At 33.0% G+C, this 13897-nt stretch overlaps 1 protein-coding gene across 2 annotated transcripts in view; it reads left to right on the forward strand.

Annotated features, from left to right (window-relative positions):
- The window catches only part of DYNC2H1 (dynein cytoplasmic 2 heavy chain 1), a 352433-nt gene that overhangs the window by 200837 nt on the left and 137699 nt on the right, over nucleotides 1–13897 (forward strand). For both annotated transcript variants that reach the window (XM_023208014.3, XM_023208015.3), the window contains 4 exons: nucleotides 1306–1416; nucleotides 3851–4006; nucleotides 8994–9069; nucleotides 13466–13674. In XM_023208014.3, coding sequence (XP_023063782.2) covers nucleotides 1306–1416; nucleotides 3851–4006; nucleotides 8994–9069; nucleotides 13466–13674 — 552 coding nt within the window. The remainder of the gene's footprint in view (nucleotides 1–1305; nucleotides 1417–3850; nucleotides 4007–8993; nucleotides 9070–13465; nucleotides 13675–13897) is intronic.

Raw genomic sequence — 13897 nt, forward strand, 5'->3', positions numbered from 1 at the left:
TATATTAAAATAATTTTTAGACTTCATTCTTTTTTAGAGCTATCAAAATTTCTTCTGTCATTTTTTTATTCATTTATTAAATTTACAGATACTTGCTGAGTACAAGAAAAAGCCAGAAATTGTGCCAGGTTCTGGTTACCTACAGAATTTGTACCTGCTCTCTGGGAACTTAATTTAGAAGAGACAGATCACATTAAGAACTATATTGTGGGATGAGGAATACTAAGGGAAAAATTTACAAAATGACATGGGTGATTAAACCTGCTTGGGATTGTGGTAGTGAAGAGTTGGAGAAGATATTCCCCTAAGACAAGATATTTAAATTATATTTTGACAGATGAGTAATAATTGGTCAGATTACAAAGAGAATAATAGGCAGAGGAAATACGATGAGTATAGATAGTCATAAGAGTCTGGATAAATGACTAAAGCCCACAGTATGAGAAGTGTGGGCAGATTAATTTTGTATGGTGAAGTTTTGAATTTATATTACAGGCCATAAGGTGCTACTAAAAATTGTAAATAAGGGAATTAATATCATTATATAACTGTGTAGAAGCAAGAATTAAAGCAGTGAGAATCTAAAGACTTAAGAAGACTGGTAGTGCCGGGTGCGGTGGCTCACGCCTGTAATCCCAGCACTCTGGGAGGCCGAGGCGGGCGGATCACGAGGTCAGGAGATCTTGGCTCACACGGTGAAACCCCGACTCTACTAAAAAATACCAAAAAAGATTAGCCGGGCTTGGTGGTGGGCACCTGTAGTCCCAGCTACTCGGGAGGCTGAGGCAAGAGAATGGTGTGAATCCGGGAGGCGGAGCTTGCAGTGAGCCAGAGATCGTGCCACTGTACTCCAGCCTGGGCGACAGAGTGAGACTCCGTCTTGGGGGGAGAAAAAAAAAAAAGAAGGCTGGTAGTTTAGGCATAGCAATTATAGCTAACACTTATTTTGAACTTACTATGTATCAGATACTGTTTTGGTACTTACACAATTCTATGTGATAGGTACTATTATTATCCTTGTTTAGAGATGGAATAAGTCAAAGAGCCCAAGGTCACCTAGCAGGTTAGTGACAAGGTTCAAATTTCAACCCAGTCAACATGACTTTAGATGCAGATTCCTATTCATTACACTGAGCTAGTAATAGAGAAAAGATAAAAATTTAAAGGAAATATAACCAGAGCATTAAGAAATATATCAGAATGTCACAGAAGTTTTAATTACAAATAGTTATTGATAGTATAATGATAAAAGAGAAATTTGTGTATGTATTTAAGTAAATTTTTATCATTGGTTTTATAAACAAGGAATTGAATACTCTTCAACCTAAGGATACCTTTCGTCTTTGGCTTACTGCAGAAGTTCATCCCAACTTTACTCCTATTTTACTACAGTCAAGTTTGAAAATAACATATGAGGTAAGAAGATTTAAAATTTGGATCTCTAGTCATATGAAAGCAGTAATCTATACATGACTTCTAAAACTTTGTAAACGACTATTATATAGAACACACGATTTCTTTTTACATTTAGATGAGGTATAATATACATAAATAGCATACGATGATATAAAATACATTTAAATCTTTTCAAATTTTATTTCATACTTATGTTTTTGTTTTTATTGTGGTAAGAAACACATAACATGACATTTACTATCGTAACCATTTTTAAATGTATAGTGCAATATGCACCTTGTTGTGCAGTAGATCTCTAGAACTTTTTTTATCTTGCAAAACTGAAACTCTATGACCACTGAAGAGCAACTCTTCATTTTGCCCTATCCTCTGGCAACCACCATTTTACTTTCTAAGAGTTTGACCACTTTTGCTACCTCATTTAGTAAAATCATGGATTATCTTTTTGTTATTTCACTTAACATAATGTCCTCAAGGTTCATCCATGTTTTAGCATATGATAGGATTTCCTTTCTTAAGATAGAATAATATTTCATTGTATGTATATACCGTATTTTCTTTATCCATTAATCCATCAGTGGACATTTAGGTCTTTTACTTCTTGGCTGTTGTGCATAATACAGTGAACGCAGGTGAGCACATATTTCTTCACGATTCCACTTTCAATTATTTTGGATATGTAGCTAGAAGTGGGATTGCTGGATCATATGGTGATTCTATTTTTAAGTTTTTGATGGAACTTCATATTGTGTTTCATAGTGGCTACATCATTTACATTCCCACTAGCACTGAACAGTTTCTCCACATCTTCACCAACAGTTTTCTCCGAGTGTGTGTGTTTAATAGTGGTCATCTGAGTGGGTCTGAGGCGATACCTGATTTCTTTTTTCGATTAGTTGTCAGAGTTGTTTAAAAAATTTGTTTTCCAAATAACTGATCCTTTACTTATGAATTTGCTTTTCCTGATTCTTTTCATTTCACTGAATTTTCTTTTTTGTTTTTCTTTCTAATGCTGTCTTTAGATTTTTTCTTTTATTCTTCCTGATTTCTTGAGTTGAATACTTGTTTTGTATTTACTTGCATTCATACTGAAATTGTTCTAAGTCTGAATTTGCAGCTTAATATGTCTTTGGCTTTATTTCACAATTTTGGCATATTAGTGTTTTTGTTTCATTATTTTTCAGTCTGTATATGTGATTTTCTCTTTAAGTGTACAGGATTTATTAATTTGCATGATCTTTTGTGTAGTGCCTTTTTAAAAACTCTAAGTGGTTTGGTTTCCTATTAATGTCATGTTTTATTGAATAGTGTGCAGAAATTTGGCCTTATCTGTGATAGTTTTTGTAAGTGTTTCATAAACATAAAAAGCTTTCATTTAAAAAGTGTAAATTTGATAGGTACTTAATACTTCAGTGGTATATTTTCTTTCTTTTCTTTTTTTTTATTTTGTATTTTTAGTAGAGGTGGGTTTCACCATGTTGGCCAGGCTGGTCTCGAACTCCTGACCTCAAGTGATCCACCCACCTCAGCCTCCCAAAGTGCTGGGATTACACCATGCCCAGCCGCCTTTTAAAAAAGAAGGTCATTTTACTTAAGAAATAACAATGAAAAGGATTTCAAAGGGGATGACTAATTTTTGGCATTCTGAAAATATTGACCTGAATTTATTATTTTTATGTTAGAAACCATTTTGGAAGAACTACTTTACTTTTAGAACAAGCTAGTTAGAATAACTTGGGCAGAAAAACCCACATTATATATTTTTTAATATTAGAATTCTTTCTTGAGGGTGTTATTTTGCTATTTTTCCACGAACTTGAAAAGTTATCATTTTGATAATTTGAAAAATAATGACAGATACGATGCATATGGATGAACATTTTAAAAAATTTTATACTAGTCTGATATACAATTTCAGTTCCTGGATTTTTATTTGGGTCTATGAACCTAGCAATGTTACACAATACTTTAAATTTGGACTAATGCACCAGGAAGATTAGTTGACATTCTATGTAAATGGTATGTGGAATTCCTCATGGAAATTCAAATAGCAACTAGTGAGGGAAAACTGGCATATTAAACTCAAACACCTATCCCATAACAATCAATATCACATTAGTATTGTAAGTGGTGATTTAGTGTCAGTGAAAAAAAAAATCTCTCAATCGTCATATAAAACTTATTTGGTTATTTTGAATATTATTGTATATAGTTTTACATTTGAAAAATTATTCTGAATTAATATTTGGATGAACTGTTAGATATAAGCAGTTTAAAACTAGTTTTATGTACATTTTGAAGTAACATAATAGTTTAACTGAAACCTGGTAATCTGAACATTTTTCTTTAAATTATATTCTTAAATATGTTAAAATCTAATATATTTTACTTGTAGGATTTTAGCAATAGGATGTCTGTTGATTTTTTTCTTTAGTCACCTCCTGGTTTAAAGAAAAATTTAATGCGTACTTATGAGTCTTGGACTCCTGAGCAAATTAGCAAAAAAGATAATATGCATCGAGCTCATGCTCTCTTCAGTCTTGCATGGTTTCATGCTGCATGTCAAGAAAGAAGAAATTATATTCCTCAGGTAAGTAAGACCATGTCTTGGATACATTCTAAGCTTTATATTTTTGTATGTTAAAATATTTTTGTGGCCAGGCATGGTGGCTCATGCCTGTAATCCCAGCACTTGGGGAGGCGGGCGGATCACCTGAGGTCGGGCGTTGGAGACCAGCCTGACCAACATGGAGAAACCCCATCTCTACTAAAAATACAAAATTAGCTGGGCATAGTGTTGCATTCCTATAAGCACAGCTACTCTGGAGGCTCAGGCAGGAGAATTGCTTGAACTCGGGAGGTGGAGGTTGCAGTGAACTGAGATCGTGCCATTGCACTCCAGCCTGGGCGACAAGAGTGAAACTCCACCTCCAAAAAAAAAAAGTGTGTGTGTGTATATATGTGTGTGTAAATTGCATCACTCTTCCATCTTTAAATTTTTCCCATCCTCTTTTTTCAACTTTGTCCACTTCTGTTGAGGAAAATCTCTCCTCAAACTGCCCTCCTCACCCGGCTCCCCTTTTAACCTCTCTATTTCAGTGCCATGTCAAAACAAGAGCATAGATTTTAGAGCTAGACAGACTTGCATCTGAGTCCTGACTCAAGAGTTTCTTGCAGGGATACCTTGGGTAAACTGTTTTAACCCCCCATAATCATCAGTTTCTTCAACTGTAGAATGAGAATAACAATCATATTTACCTTTATTGTGGGCATTAAATGAAATAGTGTATATGTGTGTATATATAGGTGTATATATGTATCTGTATATATATGTGTGTGTATGTGTGTATATATGTGTATATGTGTGTGTATATGTGTATATATGTGTGTGTATATATGTGTGTGTGTGTGTGTGTGTGTATATATATATATAGTGGCACGCACCTGTAGCTCCAGCTGCTTGGGAGGCTGAGACAGGAGAATCGCTTGAACCCAGGAGGCAGAGGTTGCAGTGAGCCGAGATCGCGCCATTGCACTCCAGCCTGGGCGACAGATCGAGATTCTGTTTTAAAAAAAAAAAAAAATTTGTAATGCAGTATTAATAGCTAGGTTTACATATTTACATATTAATTTGGCTCATGACTTAAATTTATATCCTTAATCGGATCTTTTCTGCTAATCTTCTAGACTGTATATAGTTAACTACTTCACATCTCATTGTATTAAAGTATTAAGAACAATTTGTGACCCATCGTAAGCCCTCAGTGCGTGTTAGGTATCATTTTTATGGTTTATATTGCATAGATATCTCAAACTTCAAAACCTGAATTCCCCATACCCGTCAGTTCTTCCCAGTAAAAGCCATTGGTATCTGTCTACTTCCTTAGTCTACAAACTCAGGAGCTGTTCTTGATATGTTGTGTTTCAAAGCTTCCGTATCCAGTCCATCATCAAGTCTTATTAATTCTACTTCCAAAATATAGTTTAAATATGAGGACTTCACCAGTTTTTAAGCCTCATCACCTCTCACCTGTACTACTTTCTGAATTAGTTTTCCAACTGTTCTTCCTACTTTTTGCATTTAGCAACCAGAATTATCTTTCTAATATATGAATTTGGTTATTACTTTGCTTAAAATGTATCAAGTGGCTTTTTATCATACTTAGGGGAAAGCTGTGCAAATACCATACCACAGTCCAGAAGAAAAGACCCATCTATCTCTTCAGCCTCCTCTCGGACACTTTATGTCACTTGCATTCTACACTTCAGTCATGCTGGGCTTCTTTAAGGTCTTGAATCTATCTAGCTCTTTCTCACCGAAGGCTCTCTGTTACTGTCATCACAATCATCAACTGCATTTTTTCCGTTGCCATGGCAGTCGTATCTGGTACTAATGGTCAATTCTTGTTGCCAAATGCTTCTCTCAGCTGTAAATTGCATCACTCTTCCATCTTTAAATTTTTCCCATCCTCTTTTTTTCAACTTTGTCCACTTCTGTTGAGGAAAATCTCTCCTCAAACCGCCCTCCTCACCCTGCTCCCCTTTTAACCTCTCTATTTCAGTGCCATGTGAAAACAGCATAGGTTCTGGAGCTAGACAGACTTGCAGTTAAGTCTTGACTCGAGAGTTTCTTGCAGCGATACCTTGGGTAAACTGTTTTAACTCCAATAAGCATCAGTTTCCTCAACTGTAGAATGAGAATAACAATCATATTTACCTTTATTGTGGGCATCAAATGAAATAGTGTTTGTTTAGTGCTTAACACAGTGACTGGCTTGTAGCCTGTCCATAAACATTTGTCAAACAGATGAAATAGTAAATAATAATAGCATTGTGTTGTTTCTTATAATATGTATACCACACTTATGGGGAGGACTCATTGATCAGAGTTAACTTGCTCAAATAATCACACCTAAAAAGTATAGAGTTCCAAAATGGGTAGACACATCTCCCTGTAAATCTTTTTTTTCTAACTTCTCTGACCTCTGTCCTTAGCCTAATATATCAATTAATCCTGACTGATAGATGAACAAATACTGATAGTGATTTACCTTTATTGAGAAAAGTTACATTAAAAATTTGGATTGTATTGTTTTTATATAGGCACATGGTATAAATAAAAACAATATAAAACGGTTTGTAGTGAAAAGTTACGTTCCTCCCTACTTACTTCCCTGCCGTCCACTTTCTATTCTCAGAGGGTCCACTATTAACCATTTCTTGTTTGTACTTCAGAGAGTTTGTAGGAATATACAAAGATTTTATTAATTTATATATGCATTTATGTTCTTTATAACTCAAACGGTAGGTGGCGTATTACAAACACAGCTCTGTACCTTGCTTTTTAGAACAATATATTTGACATTTTTAAGTGACAGTGTCTATTTAATGCCCAATTTAAAAATATTTTTTGTATTACATAATACTGCTATACTTTTTTTTTTGGCAGTTCTGTATTGTTGGATGGGCATATATATTCTTTTCAACTCTTGCAATTATAAAAAAAAGTTGCAATGGATATCCCTATGCATGCTTCATTTAACACCTATTCATAGCTGTCAGTTTTTAAATGTGGAATATTTGGGTCAAAGAATATATATATTTTTAGAAATCTATAAATATTACCAAATTTTTATCCATAGAGGATACAGCAATTCACTTTCCCACACAAAAAAAGTTTGAGAATGTCACTTTTTTCATACCATACTTTTGTTCTCATAAAAATCAAAACACTAGAGGTAATGTAGACAAAATATATATACCTATGATATGGTCTCTAACAATAGAATTGTTAGAGACAGTTTTTACTGTTAAAGACCATGTCATAGATATATATATTAAGCAATATTGATAGCAACAGTTTTCTAATTTGGGGGTTTTAAAAATATTGATCTTCAAGGTATTAAACATTTTTAAAAAATAAACTTTCACATATAAGGTCTAACAGAATGATATAAGAAATTGTATTAAGACTTTCGAATTGTTAGAAAGTTTAGATAAATATTAGAGGAATTTTGTTAATGGTTGATGGATACATATCCTTTACAGATCTTTAATTCTTAAATCTGCTAACTGAGCAAAATTTGAATCTTTTGTTTTCATAATATCCATAATATTCTTTCTTTTTTTTTTTTTAAAACAAAAAAAGTATCCAAATGCTATTGACCCCAAATTTACACATACAGCTCAGATAAACTTTCTAGGCTCTATGTTTGCCTATCTAACAGTTGACATATCCAGTTGGATGTCTCGAACATGTCTGAAAATTCACATGTTCTGGATCAAGCACTAGAATTTAAGCTTCCCAGGTGCACAGATATTTGTCTCTTGTTCATTGTTATATTTTGATTGAACAAAACACGGCCTGGTATATAGCAGTCCAAAACTTTATGTTTTTGTTTGATGTGTTTGTTTAAATGCTTTGTTAAACTTTTGTTTGGTGATCTCATGATATTCCTTCCCAAATCTTGTATTCTTTCAGTGTTTCACTTATTAAGAATGACATCATCCATCATCAATTTGAATGAGCAATAAGCTTAGAAGTCATTCTTAACAGCCCTCTTTTCAGTGTTTTCATACTCCATTACAATCCAATACAAAAATTCTGTTAGTTTTATTTTCCTAACGAGTTCTTAAATCTGTCTACTTTTATCTTTATATGCCACCCCTCTCCCTATTAGGGTGACTTTCCCTCTCCTCTAGATTAGGTCAGATCTCTTTCATACGTGTGAAACATACTAAATGTTTCTCTCCATCAGTTATTATCATTTTACAGTTGTATATGTATTTGAGTGATTGTCTCCATCCCACCCTTTCCCATGTTTTACTGAAAGCTACATGAGGGCAGGGATAACTTTTTGTTCATTATTATATTCCCAGAGCCTGACATATAATACATATTTTTACAATATTTTTTGAGTGTTGAATGAATGAATGAAATTTGTATCAGTATTCCTAAATAATATCCAAGTCTAAATATATTTTAGCTTGAACTTATTTTATTACATAGAACTAGTCAATAGAAGCCATATATAAATTATTTTATGTTTCAATTTATTGTCTATACAATATAGAGCTCTATGAATATTCATTTTATACAAACATTTTAGCTATTATAGGTATATAATTTTAGTTTCAATATGAATGCTTTGTGGGTTCAATATGAATGAATATACTGCTATGTGCTTTTGGGCTTTTTTTGGTGTGGTTTTTTTTGTATGTTTGTGGAGAAAATCCACAATTCTGAAGGATAAAATTATAGGAAATATCCCAATGTATATATAGTAATCAGAATAAAAAATTTAGTATACCAATTTATTTTCTATGACTATGTTGGCTACATAAATCACTAAAATTAGTATTGTATTATAAAGTACTTTTCGTGCTATGGCCAGTAAATTTTTTTTTTAAATTTACTGTTATTTTAGATTTATTATGTGTTGGATTTTTAAAAAAATTCTCAGGAGTTATATATTTTTTAAGTCTATATTGATCATTTTGTTTAAGGACAGCGATACATACATATATCTCTCTGAGTACTGTTTAGTTGTTTATTTAAAAAAATTATTTTTTAACAGGGTTGGACCAAGTTTTATGAATTTTCTTTATCAGATCTTCGGGCTGGGTACAACATTATTGACAGACTTTTTGATGGTAAGTTCTAACAAAAATTTTAATCTCATATTAATAAAATATTTTATCTGAGGTCTTATTAACTATATGTTTTCTTCCAAAGTGGCTTACCTTCCTATCACAAAATTTGCTTTTGCTTTTTATTTTATTTTTTATTTGACTGCTATACCTGTATTATCTCAGAGTTCTTATATGAATCTGTTCTTACATGGATTCTTCTTTCTGGAAGCAGAAAGCTAGAAAGACCTTGTTTTCACTTTGTGGCCTTCAGAAGTTTCAGGCGTTAACTGAATTTTTCAGATGTCTTTCAAGGGAACTGTTAAAATTCAGGAGTATAGTAGATTAAGATCAGTACCAAGGATTTGCGGAGTCATAATTGAATTACTAAGTAGGATTCGGGAAACAAGGTACAAATAATACGTTGAAACAGAGCAGCAAATAAAGCCATGTAATCTGATCCCCTAAGTCCATCTAGCTATCAGCCTCTTTGAAAACAGGAACAGTTTAATCTCTAAAGTTTATTGTGCAGGGCCAAGGGAGGGGGACACTAGAGTTTAGACCAATAATGGATTAGGGAATAGAATATGATGATAGTAATCTCAAACTTAAAAATGTCACAAACAGATCTTTCAATTCCTGTCTCCTCCCCACCCCCAACCCTGCAACCCTGCCGAATACTTTTTCCTGATTCTGCCCCCGTTTCAGTAGATGGCCCACCATGCATGTATTAATAGTTGTTCAAGGCTAAAGCCTGTGAGTCACCCTCGATTCTTTTTTTTTTTTTTTTCCTCATCCTCAGACATCCAGTGCTTTGGCAATTTCTGTCCTTTGCAAATCACATCATGATTCTATTCACTTATTTTCCAAAGTGTTGGCAGTCCAAGCAATAATTTCTTACCTGGTCTTCCACTTTAGCACCCTTGCAAACGTTCTTCATACCATAAAAAACTTTAGTTTTTAGAAATGCAAACCAAAGCATATAATTTTCCTATTTAAAACTTATATCCATATTTGGCATCTTTATGTTCCTCAGACAAGCCAGACTTGTTCTTACTTGAAGGTTTTAATAGGTGTTCTTCCTTCTGTCTGAAATGCTTTCCTCCCAAATTTTCATATGGCCTTCCTCTTCCTAGTGTTTACTTCTCAGCTTAGAGGTGTCCTCTTGAGAAGAGAATTGCTTCTGGAGATTGATTTCTTACTGCTGAATCTGAAGTAATCCAATCATTCTCTATCCCTTTGTCTTGTCACATTGTCTTAATACATTAGTACTACTTGAATATCTTCTTGTTTATTCATTTTTTTCTTATTTTGTTTGTCTCTTCCCACTAGAGCATAATCTGTTTTAAATTAAGATCTTTGTCTTGTTTACTGTGTATATCCTTGAGGTTTATAACAGTGCCTAGCCCATCATAGGTACTCAATTATTATTTGAGTTAATAGCATCAGAAATTTTTTCTACAACTTGTCCTTGGCAAAAGGATAAGGATGGACAGCTAGGATGTGACCAAGTCCCATTTTAATTTATACATTTTTGAAGTTTAAAAAAATCTGTTTAATGAACTATATGGACAAAAAGTACTTACAAGATTATGGCTCAATGAAATTTCCACAGACTGAATTCCCCTACGTGGCCAGCACCTTAATCAAGAAACAGAACATTATAAGTGCCACTGAATCTACTCATGTAATGTTGCCTTTCGGCCTCTACCATCCCCCAACTTTACCTTCCCCTGTTCCTGAGGTAGACACCAGACACTTAACTATATAGATTAGTTATGCCTGTTTTTGTAAAACTAGAAACATACAGCATGTACGCTCTAGTGTTTGGGTTCCTGTAGTTAACATTATATTTGATAGATTCAGCTGTATGTTTGCATTTAGTTGTAGTCCATTTATTCTCAATGCTATACAGTATGCCTTTGTGTAATTATATGTATATCTGTTGATGGACATGTTGGTAGTTTTGAGTTTGGGATGATTATGGGTAATGCTGCTATACCTTTAGGTGGATATATAGATGTATTTCTGTTGAGTATATATGTAGGAATAGAATTGCTAGGCCATAGGGTATGCATTTGTTCACCATTACCAGTTGATGCCAAATAGTATTGAAAGAGAATTTAATTCTACATCAGAAAAGTACAGATAAATGTAGAATTCAATAAATTTCCCATAAATTGAACCTATGTAACTTACACTCCCCCCCCCCAAAAAAAATGAAAACAGCATTATTAGTACTTTGGCAGTGCCTTTTTTCTACTCCTTTCTACATACGACCCAACATTCCCCTCCTCATACATGGGTAACTACTTCCTGACCCCCGTGAACTGTTGTTTTTAACATTTGACGCTGATTTTTTTTTTTTTTTGGAGAATATAGACTAATACTTTTTTCAGCTTGCCTAAAAGCTTGGTAATTTTCCAAAATGCTTTTGAATATTTATTTGACTTTTATAATACCACTAAGAGGCTATTAGTGTTAGTGCACAAAAGAGAACAGAGAACTTGAATGATTTATCATTGTGTTTCAAGTTTGTGATAGAATTAATTAATAGCATTCTAAGACATATATAGATAGATATCTTACACCATTATGTTTTAAATAAAAGGCAGATCCTTTAAAATGATATTGAATCTCAGAGTAAAAATCTGTTAAATCTTATGGTTACAGAATTTTCTGATATGAAGGAACTTCCACATGTATAGAATTCAATGCTGAAAAAGAGAAAAAGTTCTAAATCTTGGAAACAATTGGTATTGAGAGTAATAGCCATGCGACCTAGAGCAAGTTTCCTAATCTTTAAGCCTGAGTTTCCTGATCTTTAAATTAGGAATAATAGTAGACACTACCTCAGTTTATTTGAATATCCAGAAGTTTAAATTACAAAAGCCACATGAAGCATTTAACATTTAGTACATTTAATATATAGAGTTAAGCTATCAGTAATGGTTGACTGTAATTATTGCTATTGTTGTAATTTGAGTTCTATTCATTTTTATTTTATCCTGAACAACATAAAATTTGTTTTGAGAAAAATAGGTAGAAGAAAAATAATATTTTCTTATAAAAATTCTATAAAATATTTCACATAATGATTGCCGTTTCTATTTTATAAGTTGAAAGATACACTAATATGTCTGTATTCCTCACTGACTTATCAATGACTGGCTAACTTATCAGTGACTGACTAAATGATAAAGGTATCCTTTAGTGAGTATCAGGACAACTAGAAATTCGAGTCCTGGTGAAGTCCTTTGTTTAGTCACTGTTGACAATAAGATATAGGCAGATAACAACTTTATTCTTCCACTATGGAGGTCCTCTTATCCTGCAGGAGGCGACCTAAATCACTTATGTTCCAAGGCATGTAGATAATCAATTTTTGTCATATCTCTAAATTTTATAGTAATGAAACAGAACTATGCTAGTAATGCTAACAATAAAGTTTATTAGCTAGTTTAAATATAGTTCTGTGTCTCCTGTATTTACTGTAGATCTGAGATTTAATTCTTACATTTTAACATTACCACAAAATTGTGATGACAAGGATATTTCTGTTGCAAAATGAAATAATATCTTATACAAGAAGTTCCTGACCAACATGGTGAAACCCTGTCTCTACTAAAAATACAAAAATTAACCAGGCATGGTGGCACGCGCCTGTAATCCCAGCTACTCAGGAGGCTGAGGCAGGAGAATCTCTTGAACCCAGGAGGCGGAGGAAGCAGTGAGCTGAGATCGCCTCATTGCGCTCCAGCCTGGGTGACAGAGCGAGACACCATCTCAAAAAAACCAAAACCAAAAAGAAAAAATTCTATTGTGTTTTTTTAATATTACATTTCTCTTCTATTAAAATAGAAAGTAGATAGTTGACTATGTAAAATCATGACATTTAGAAGAGTGTAATGTGTGAAGGTGTTTTGTAGAGTTTCCCTGTTAATCAGATTATTTTATAAACTGACAGTTTCATCAAATGTGTAAAATTATGTTTTGGATAGGTCCGCTTCAGGAATTTCCAATTTAAGTAACCAGGATTGTGTGGCAGATAATTCAGATAATCTGACTGGATTCAGAGTACCTCATTTCTATTTCAGATCTTTGTATAACTTTCTCATTTTGGTGCCTTAGCCTTCCTATTCCTTAGGAAGGTTTCTCCATATGTATAATTGTATAATATTAATACTTCTATCTTTGCTATGAGGATTAAGTGAATTTATACATGTAAAATATTTGGAAGATTTTACTTGATTAAAAAATCTCAAATATTATTTACTACTATTAATATTAATGGTCATTTGAATAAATGATTTAATTATATTAAATGTATTTTGCTGTATGTTATAAATATAACTCAAGCCAGGAATTTAGTTAATGTTTTAAAAATAAAATTAATAAAAGTGTTTTTTTTAAATTATAGGTGCCAAAGATATACAATGGGAATTTGTACATGGTTTACTTGAAAATGCTATTTATGGAGGACGTATAGATAACTATTTTGACCTTAGAGTTCTTCAGTCATACCTGAAGCTGTTTTTTAATTCTTCAGTTATTGATGTATTCAACCAAAGGAACAAGAGAAGCATTTTTCCATATTCTGTATCTCTACCACAATCCTGCAGCATTTTGGTAGGTAAAATGAATGATTTTCAATCTATTTGCAGGTAGATACATGAATCATTTCTTACATTGTTAAATATGTGTTACTTATCATATATGATACATGATACATGAATGATACATGAATCATTTCTTACATTGTTAAATATATGCACAAGTAATTATTCAGTTTGGATTATTTGTTATGACAATATATGGCTTGATTCTCTCAACTTTAGTAAGGCATCCTAAA

This window comes from Piliocolobus tephrosceles, chromosome 13 (genome assembly GCF_002776525.5).
Source record: "Piliocolobus tephrosceles isolate RC106 chromosome 13, ASM277652v3, whole genome shotgun sequence".
Lineage (NCBI taxonomy): Eukaryota > Metazoa > Chordata > Mammalia > Primates > Cercopithecidae > Piliocolobus > Piliocolobus tephrosceles.